The sequence below is a fragment of the Tricharina praecox genome (assembly GCF_024521635.1).
Source record: "Tricharina praecox strain CBS 144465 chromosome Unknown BZA05scaffold_1, whole genome shotgun sequence".
Taxonomy (NCBI): Eukaryota; Fungi; Ascomycota; class Pezizomycetes; order Pezizales; family Pyronemataceae; genus Tricharina; species Tricharina praecox.
Genome location: NW_026250403.1, coordinates 567,201 through 576,174, shown reverse-complemented (window position 1 = coordinate 576,174; position 8,974 = coordinate 567,201). Strand labels below are relative to the sequence as shown.

The following is an 8,974-nucleotide window of genomic DNA, read 5'->3' as shown; positions in this document are numbered from 1 at the left end:
ATCCAATCCAATTCAAAAAGAACCCAAGAAAACACACACACACTTCCCTCCAGAACAGAATGCCAAAAAAATCCAAAAACTTATGATACAGATGCGTGTAGAGAGTAACGGGGGTCGTCTATGGGAATCCTTTCGACCCAAAGCACAAAGCAAACGGAAAAACCAAAAATCCTCGAGGGCTACCTTCTATCCTTCTATCCTTCTATCCTTCGCGCCTCTTAAAATCCGTCTCTTCGACATCAGCCTCACTGGCCTTCCCCCCAAACTCGACCTTGACATCGCCCTGATCGCCGCGCATCATCTCCTCATACCACTCATTGTCGCCCTCCGAGACGGGGCCCTTGACTCCCTCGAGGCGATATGTCAGGCTGGGCTGGACCACGCAGATCCCCTCGTTCTGGCAGATCTCGACGCGGTCGAGGTTCTTCATCTTCGGACCGGTGGGGCCATTGACGTATGCGAGGTATCCGGCGACGCGGTATTGTCGGCGGTCGTCGAGTGGGTAGAAGCGGTCACCCCAGCGGCCCTCGTAGTGGAACCAGGCTACGGGAGCCCGTGCGTTGTCGACGTCTGGTGTGAGAACGTCCGTCGATATGTCGTAGTGGTACATGTAGTTGTTCTTCACCGGGTCCCAGAGATGACCTTTGTTCGTGTGGTCTGCGAGTAGGTGGAGGGGGATTGCATAGTAGTGGGGGCCTGGAGTGGCGTAGTTGGCGTGGGATCCGCGCGCCGAGTAGGTCACGGGCTGTGGGGGATGGTTAGGGCGCGCTGCACGAGTCAAAATCCGGGCAGGTTGGAGCGGCTTACCCTTTTGCCGATCTTCTCGACGACAGCGTACTCATACGCTGCGCCGCCACTATGCTCGCTGAAGAACATGCTCACCGGCTGGCCGTCGACGAACCGCACAACGGTATGCTCTGTTCGATCACATCGTCAGCAACCGTGGCATATCGGTTCCCCCATGGTGTGTGCTCACCCCAGTCTCCAACATGATTCCCAAACCTCCATCCAGCAACCGTATTCCCCAGATTGAAGCTGTAGAAGTAAAAGTAGAAAGCATCCACAATTCCTCCTTCCTTCTCCGTCCAAATGATGATTCCCGGAGCAGCACTCAATCCGATATCGTCCTTGCTACCTGAGGTGCTAGACGGAACGTTACGGTCTCCGCGCAACCACGATGGTGGATTCGAAGGGTCATCGTCGGATGTGAGGTAGACGTGGTCGCCAAATGTATTGTATCCGTCCAGATTCTGGAGTGTCGCATGGCCGCTAGGGGAAGCTATCGGCGTGTAGTTTAGGAACGGAGTGGTATGTAGTAGACTATTTCCCCGCACACATCAGCTATGAATCCTCCCGCTCGAGCTGGGGGGGGGGGGGGGGGGGGGGGCACTTACTGTTCGCCAATATCACCGGGCATAAACTTCTCCTCACTATGTAGATAAACATACGGAGCTGCGCGCCTCGATCAGCCCTCGTTCTTCCCCTAGCCTTTCGGGGCTCACCCACCATAATCCAGCACGAACTCCGGCGCCCTCCTCAACTTCTTCTTTACTTTCTTGTCACCGACGATCTCGCCGGGCTGATCCCCGGGACGGGCGAGCCAATTCGCACACACGCCGGTGGTCTTGCACACGCCCGCGCTCCACCCCGACAGCGCCTTCTCGGCGCCAGCGTATTCGCCGCGGCTCCACGCGTCGGGCGATACGCGGCCCGCTATCGCGATATGCCACAGCCCTAGCACTAACAGCACGCTGAGGAAGATGACCACGGGGCGGCGGAGGTGCGCCATCGGCTTGTAGTGGTGGTGGTGGCGAGCGGCGGAACGGCGGCGGTGTGTAGGAGCGTCAAGGGAGGCGGTGATGTTGTAGGTGGGGGATGAGGTGGAGGAGATATTCGCATGTTACGATCACCCAGGAGCACGTGTGTGAGTGTGTGTGAGTGTGTATGTACGTTGGAAGGGTGGAGAAGTATCTATCGAGGTGGTGGGAAAGCCGGAAGTCACGGAGTTTGGGACCGGACCTGACACGGAGGTATGGGTATGACGGAACCTGAGCTGAATCGATGTTTTAGCTGCCCGTTCTTAGTCAACCACCATAACCATTACTGATCGTCGCGCCACCAGAGCGGATTCGATCCGAGAGGAGAGGAGAGGTCCCAACGGAGTCTGCGTTAGCTAGGGCGCGGCGGAGATCGAACGAGAGGACATGGACCGGCATCATCACTTCCGTCCGTAGTGTAGTGGACATGTACACATACTGGTACTCTATCTGACTAGCAGGTATGATACTGCACACGACATTTCCCTCTTTCCTCCCGCAAAAGGCCCAATCGTGATAATGTAGGTAACCCAGGGCCAAAGTGCACATCGATACCTCAGACAATCTCCTCACCCCCTCTCCCGAGTCACAGAGACTGTTGGTGGAGGATCCAGCATCGACATCGGGGCTTACAAAGTCGTTCTGCGAGCACCGGGAGCTCCATGTTCGCTCGCATACCCTTGCTGTTTCAGGGAACGGCTTAGCCTACGTAACTTACTCGCGGATAGGGTATCGCCGTGGCTGGCTGGCTGCCACGCACGAAGCTGTAGATAGACAGGTAGACAGGTAGACAAGCAGGTAGATGGGTTCCCTTGGTATTATCTTCAGCTTTTTCCCGGCCTGCCAGCAAATCGACGACAACGAACCCAACCGCAAGATCAGGCGGACAGGATTGCCTACATACCGGTAGACACGGTGCCTACCTATTGAACGAGTATGATAGTTACCTGCCCCGCTTTCTTTAGATCCCAAATCCCAAATCCCAAATCCCAAATCCCACGCAGGTCGTCGGTGGTGAATTACGAGAAGACTCATCACGCATCAACATCGATCACACCTTCCCGGCCCCGGTCACCGTCACCGTCACCGGCACCGGAAGGGAGGAAAAAGTACCACCCGTTGCTTTCACATCCGCGGCGCGTGTTGCACCGCAGCACGCCGGATTACATATCAAGCCCGGTATTTACATATGAGGTGGATCGATGGCCTGGATGGACTATTAACCCACCCTCCACCCTCCCTCGTCGTTGGCAATTGGCAGTTGGCACTGCCGTTCCCCATGTGGATTAGAAAAGTGAAGCTCGAGAACCCCCCAAATCCGTATCGTCGAGTCAACCCACCCGGAAGACTGTCGATGGCGTCACTGGTACATAGGGCGGGGAGCAATACGGTACTCTACGGTATCCCAGTACAAATCACTACCTAGCCTCCTAGCTAGCGGCTCGTGCTTACCAACGAAGGAGCGCGTTGCGCCGCCGAAACGAAGCGAGGGACGCTGCATGGAAAACCCCACTTCTGCCGGAAAATGCCGCCAGCGTGACTCGTGAGATCGAGTACAAAGTATGTAGATTGAAGCTTTGGCCTTGAAATTGGAGATGGCAATGGCAGCGTTTGGCAATTGATATGTAAGTCCCGGTACTTAGCAGTGGTATGTACGTTTCGGTCGGATGGTGGGGATTAATGCTGCTATCTAGGCAGCCCGAGCCCTCCCATTGTGAGGGGTCCCAAGACACGAGAGACATGAATGCCCTGCCCAATTATTTTGCGCATACATTGGCCATCAATTGTCTATACACAGGTCCGCCTCTCCGCGCCCTCGCACATCCATCTACAAGTCCTTCCTGAACACCTCCGGCCCCCACTTGCGACTCGTCAGGTTGGTGAGACCCGCGCTGTTCTCGCACGTCTGCCGACCACTGAGGGGTCCGGGAGGAGGAATCTGTACGGCGCCGACCTTGCGTCCCTTGCCTGTGTTGATGCCCTTGCCGGACTTGACACCGGCGTCCTTGCCCGTTTCGGCACCGGTACCCTTTCCGTTGGTGGCGCCCGTCGGCGCGGGCTCATCCCACATCGGCAACTGCTTCGGCAGGGAGTCGGCGGCGGCCTTGAGCGCGTTCAGGAGCTGCACTACCGACTCGGCCGTCAGGTCCTCGTAGAAGTCGTCGTTGATCTGGACCATGGGAGCTATACGACATCACATCGCGTTAGCTGACGGAGGGAAGGGAGGGGAGCAGCCACGAGGGCGAGCGGGATTACCGTTGACGCAGGCGCCGAGACATTCAACCTCGGAGAAGGTGAACACGCCGTCCTCGGTGCTGTGGCCGGGGGTGATGCCGAGATGCTCCGTGATCGCCTTCATGACCGCGTCCGAGTTCTGGAGCATGCACGGTGTGGTCGTGCACACCTGCAGGTGGTACTTTCCGACTTTCTCACGGTTGTACATGGTGTAGAAAGTAGCGACCTCTGTTCACTCCGACAATCAGCCTATTGCCCTTATTCCGACCCCACCATCCTCTCCCGCTCTCCCATCATAGTCGCCACACACCGTAAACTCTCATCGGCGGAATCTCCACAAGCCTCGCCACCTCATTCATGACCGAGATGGAGCAGAATCCATGTTGGCGCTGACCCAGGTCCAGCAGCGGCATAGTCGCCGCCTTCTTGTACTGCGGCGGGTAGCGCTTCAGAATCTCATCGATGAGGCGAAGGTTCTGTTCGGTAAACTTGAAGGGGATCGAGGGATTGTTGTCCGGTGTGTTTCTGTGCTGCCCCGGTCGTCAGCGCACAGCTCAATCTCCCTCGAGCTCCCGGAAACAACACAGCTCTCCCGCACAGAGAGCAGCGAAAGAGGTGCGAGGAGTGGGATCACACACCACCTGGAGAGCATCCGATCGTCGAACGCCGCATTCCGAGAAGGCGCGGGTTAATTTCCGAACAGGAAGGGCGACAACCCGTCGACGAGTTCCGGACAGAAGAAGACGGGTGGGGAGCCTCAGCGACATGGTTATGGCGTTTGGTGGTGGATGAGGGGAGATTGGTAGGTAGAGGCGAGAGTTGGTGATGTCCTTCGCCGCTAAACACTGCTTAGTCGGGATTTGACCAACATATGATTGGCGGGTAATATCGGCCAAGACTTGTCTTCACAGCCGCTCACTCGATATTGCTGATGTTTTCCGCATACCGGCAGAGCTGCAAAAAAAAATTCGCTCTCCAGTTTGTAAGGCATGTATGCGTACACTCATACATACACATCAAAATTTATATAACTGACAAATATACATGAAAGAGAACTCCTCACACCATATCAGAGAAATCTCCAGCCCGTTGAAGATCACCAAAAATAAATACACCCTACTCCATCGGCCTTCACTTTCAAGAAAATCAGATCCGAGCGGCAAATTAAAACAGAAAAAGACCCTCCTAGACATCAAATAGAAAGTTCATTAAACAAAGGAGGAAAAGGCAGAGATTAAGAAAACAACTTCGAGAGCACCTAAAATTCAAACCCACACAGCTCCAGAAATTCCAGGATATATTCTCCCAATCCTTGCACTGCAAACTCATCGACGATTCCCCACGGTCTGCATTCAGACTTCCATTTGTTGAAGACTTCTTTGACCTGCAACTCTTCCATGCGCTTCTGGGCTTCGAGCCCATTCTCCTTCAAAACGATGCTGGTATCGTAGCAATCGCTCCAGAGGGGACTATCTGGTCTCCAGGTGTATCTCTCAAGGCACACAGTAAGGTGAACCTTTTCGATTACAGCCCCAGGAATTTTGCAAAGTTGGCAAGGCCTCGGAGGACCTTCGAACAAGATGCCACTGACATAGTCGTCTCGAGCATCATAGAACAGGGCGCAACCCAGGCGATCGACAAGGGGATGCACAATCGATTCGGGAACCATCTGTCTCAAGGTGCGCTTAGCGTATTCCTTGAGGACTATTCGTTCCTCGGCTTCTTCTTGTAGATCTTGTTCATCAAAGGTTTTGACGTGTCGTCGTTTGTCCTGGAGGCTCTTTATTCCGGGTTCCAAACGGTTGAGGCGGTAATCTACCCATTGACGATAGAGCTCCTGGAGATCCGAATAAACACGGATGTTGCTCATGAACGATGAATCGTAAATGCCAATGGCCTTGGCTCGATACGATGTGACGATAGTGATTCGATCGTCGAGGAGAGATGTGGCGGGCAATGCCAGATGCTTCACGAGACCACCTTGCAGCATCATGGCACTTCCCATACCGGGTTGTGCAATCTATGACCAAAACTCAGTAAAAATAAATAAAAACGGATGGATTACCTACCCCAACGAGCCGATTATCGCCGCATCGAATGACGGTTTCTCCACCGACCATGTCTGAAGTGTCACTCACCATGGCGACGCATACCCAAGGGTAAGAATCGAAGCTGCAGAGAAGCGTTTAGTTGGTCTCCAGGGGATGAAATGGAACGTAAGCTTACTGCCAAGGTATCAAACTCTTCTTAGCAGCAGCTTTGTCGATTTCTCCTGACGATCTGCTATCTTTGGCTTGGGTTGTTCCAGGAATCGCGAACCGCCCGGAGGTCAACTGATGAGCCACGTTGTTCAACGTCTCTTCCCTCGTCATGCCAGCGCAGCTAGCAAAATCGAACTGAATATTTGCATGGCCGAGTTCCATGGTTTCCATTACAGGTTCGAGGGAAACGCCGGCAGCCTGTGAGAGTTTGTGGACGACGGATGGATGACTCCACATACGGCGAAAGAAAGGAGAGTAAGCGGCAGTGTTACGAACTATCAATGTCTTGGAACCAAAGATAGCGGCGGTTTCATCAAGATATCGTGGATTGAGGAGAGCTTTGCGTATGAGAGGAATCGACTCGGGGGTGAAAAGCGGAAACGTTGAAGTAGCGGCAACCGCTGAAGTAGCAGAGCCCGGCTGCTGGATTCCAAGTTCTTCGAAGGTGTACTTCGATTCAGGCTGCTGATCTAGTGATAGATGAAGCTGCGCAGGTCAGCTTCAATAGTCGAGGCCCTCAACAGGAACTGGATGCTGAGATACCTTTGGATCGAAGGTGGGATCACTCCACCCCGCTCCCAGTGGTCGTCCGCCAGTCGGATTGGAGAACTGCATGTCCAAAATGTGCTTTGTCTGTCGAATCTTGTGTATAAGGCTTTCCAAGCTCTCTCCATGATTTGGCATCTCTGGGGTACGGTACTGAATTGTCATTTTTGTGTTGGTAGATCAGATATTAGGGACGTATGATTAGTCGACTTGTGTATCTAGGAGGAGCGTAAATCCGTAGTGAAATCAGGACTATTTGAAGAGTACTGAGCGGTATAAGTCCGGATTCTCACAAGATGATTGCAGGACAATCGAGGGGCAATAGGATACGTGGACAGATACTCACTGGCTGTAATATTTGACGTCTAAATCTTGGCTGTACCAGGCGGGAAGATCAATTAGAGATCAGAAGGAGGTAAAAGAGGTATATTAAGTATGAGATGGCGATGAAGACTGAGATGAGTACATATGAATAGGTAACGAGGAAGGAGAACAAGGGCGGACGAGTCGAGAAGGAGAGGAAAGGGTAGACACGGCCGAGTTACGGCAAATATTAGTAGGGACCGGGCCACACCTTCACTGCAAAGACCCATATGGATGCTGCTGGCCTAATGCGGATGGATTTTAAAAACGGCTTTTATCGCCCATGTACCCCTCTATCCTCGATGTACCCCACACAAAATTTCATAATTAAAGTAGGGGAATTCTCCACCACAAAAAAACAGATTTTGTTTCTCCACCACATTTTCTATGTTATTGAAGCACTGAAGCTCGCTATGGTGCTGCTTTTCCAATTTTTATAACGATTTTTTTCGGGGGTTATATGTTCTATCGGTTGAGAAGTAAATTTTTGGTTGGTATTTCAGTGACGAGTCAATCCAATTAAGTGGCGGGTCCATTAACTTTAGTGGCGAGTTAATCCATCTTAATGACAAGTCACTAGATGTGCGCATAGCGAGTCAGTAACTTTTATGACTCAAGCGCAAATTCCACTCATCTGGTCTACGCTGTTTACAACGCGCGACTGGAGACAAATTGGCCATTACACAGTTATGCAATACACGGAAATTCTCAGTAAAATTATTTCGATGATAATACTACAATATCTCGGGGTGCATTGTTTTTCTATCTCACTTTCAGCAGCATTGCTGTGGCTGGCTGGTGAGAGTATCTGGCTGGTGAGAGTATCTTGCTGGTGAGGGTTTTGCGTACCGACGAGGGCACCGGGTATCGGTTTAGCTCCACCGCGGGCATTCTATACCTTTCCCCAGAAAAAGGCAGCCACATATGGAGGTAGAACTAAAATCTGTTTTGTTGTGGTGGAGAATTCCCCTACCTACTTTAATTATGAAATTTTGTGTGGGGTACATCGAGGATAGAGGGGTACATGGGCGATATTTTGGCGCTTGAGGGGTACATGGGCGATAAAAACCGTTTAAAAAAGTATTTTAGAGTATCGACGTCGGTAATGGCACGACCGCACATTACCCGTTTTACTCCTTCGCTTCAACAAGAATGCCTGCATCGCCGAAGCCAAGTCGGCACATTTCATCAGTCTCATCATTGATCTCGCAACACCTACAGTCGGTGAGCTCCCTCACGGTATGTAAAGACTTGATTGACAGCTCGGCTCATAAGGTACATAATACACACAATTATGCAATGTTTCTCCCACTGAGCTCCAGCATTGCCTGGTGAATCTGGATTGGACTGATCGTTTCTTTGCTCGATTTAGATGCCATAACAAAAAACAGCCTTTTGGCAGCATCCTCCATGATTGACTAAATCTCCTTCTATTCGCCGAATTCACGGTGAGTTACATACTCTCCACGCAAGAACCCGGGTACTCGAGAGGTGTGCCATATATCATCTTTCGTTCTCAGCAATTGATCCGATGCCCTTGCTCTGGAACCGTTCCTGCAGCGGTATACGGCAGTTACAGTGCTTATGCCTTCGAATTATGCAGATTGCCGGTGGTGCGGACTGGTGTCGATCGTATCGGTCTCCAACAGGCTCTATCTCTGCAACTGGCCGTCACGTCAGCATTACCAACTCGTCGACGAGTCTCGACCGATAACTGGCCCTCTGGATATTTTTCTGCGGTAAGAGCCAGTC

At 52.3% G+C, this 8,974-nt stretch overlaps 3 protein-coding genes across 3 annotated transcripts; all 3 read right to left on the bottom strand.

Annotated features, from left to right (window-relative positions):
- On the bottom strand, positions 1-1,936 carry BZA05DRAFT_5358 (uncharacterized protein). The gene is made up of 5 exons (XM_051488406.1): positions 1,507-1,936; positions 1,395-1,452; positions 977-1,320; positions 808-917; positions 1-745 (listed from the first exon to the last, which is right to left on the bottom strand). The coding sequence occupies exons 1-5, from the start codon at positions 1,787-1,789 to the stop codon at positions 203-205; spliced, it is 1,338 nt and encodes a 445-aa protein (XP_051344091.1). The 5' UTR covers positions 1,790-1,936; the 3' UTR covers positions 1-202.
- A 1,474-nt stretch (positions 1,937-3,410) lies between these two features.
- BZA05DRAFT_381395 (putative NADH-ubiquinone oxidoreductase 24 kDa subunit, mitochondrial) lies at positions 3,411-4,884 on the bottom strand. Its single transcript, XM_051482007.1, has 5 exons — positions 4,691-4,884; positions 4,363-4,582; positions 4,074-4,280; positions 3,513-4,001; positions 3,411-3,443 (listed from the first exon to the last, which is right to left on the bottom strand). The coding sequence occupies exons 1-4, from the start codon at positions 4,817-4,819 to the stop codon at positions 3,646-3,648; spliced, it is 912 nt and encodes a 303-aa protein (XP_051344090.1). The 5' UTR covers positions 4,820-4,884; the 3' UTR covers positions 3,411-3,443; positions 3,513-3,645.
- A 93-nt stretch (positions 4,885-4,977) lies between these two features.
- BZA05DRAFT_381391 (uncharacterized protein) lies at positions 4,978-7,385 on the bottom strand. Its single transcript, XM_051482006.1, has 5 exons — positions 7,206-7,385; positions 6,857-7,125; positions 6,279-6,799; positions 6,122-6,224; positions 4,978-6,072 (listed from the first exon to the last, which is right to left on the bottom strand). The coding sequence occupies exons 2-5, from the start codon at positions 7,022-7,024 to the stop codon at positions 5,311-5,313; spliced, it is 1,554 nt and encodes a 517-aa protein (XP_051344089.1). The 5' UTR covers positions 7,025-7,125; positions 7,206-7,385; the 3' UTR covers positions 4,978-5,310.
- Positions 7,386-8,974: the final 1,589 nt, after the last annotated feature.

Coding starts and splice junctions, on each gene's coding strand:
- BZA05DRAFT_5358 (XM_051488406.1), bottom strand. CDS start 1,789: ATGGCGCACCTCCGCCGCCCCGTGGTCATCTTCCTCAGCGTGCTGTTA. Junction 1,321..1,394: donor CCCGGTGATATTGGCGAACA/GTAAGTGCCCCC, acceptor GCGGGGAAATAG/TCTACTACATACCACTCCGT. Junction 918..976: donor GAATCATGTTGGAGACTGGG/GTGAGCACACAC, acceptor GTGATCGAACAG/AGCATACCGTTGTGCGGTTC.
- BZA05DRAFT_381395 (XM_051482007.1), bottom strand. CDS start 4,819: ATGTCGCTGAGGCTCCCCACCCGTCTTCTTCTGTCCGGAACTCGTCGA. Junction 4,583..4,690: donor GATCGGATGCTCTCCAGGTG/GTGTGTGATCCC, acceptor CGACCGGGGCAG/CACAGAAACACACCGGACAA. Junction 4,002..4,073: donor TCTCGGCGCCTGCGTCAACG/GTAATCCCGCTC, acceptor GATGTCGTATAG/CTCCCATGGTCCAGATCAAC.
- BZA05DRAFT_381391 (XM_051482006.1), bottom strand. CDS start 7,024: ATGACAATTCAGTACCGTACCCCAGAGATGCCAAATCATGGAGAGAGC. Junction 6,225..6,278: donor AAGAGTTTGATACCTTGGCA/GTAAGCTTACGT, acceptor GCTTCTCTGCAG/CTTCGATTCTTACCCTTGGG. Junction 6,073..6,121: donor GCGATAATCGGCTCGTTGGG/GTAGGTAATCCA, acceptor TTTTGGTCATAG/ATTGCACAACCCGGTATGGG.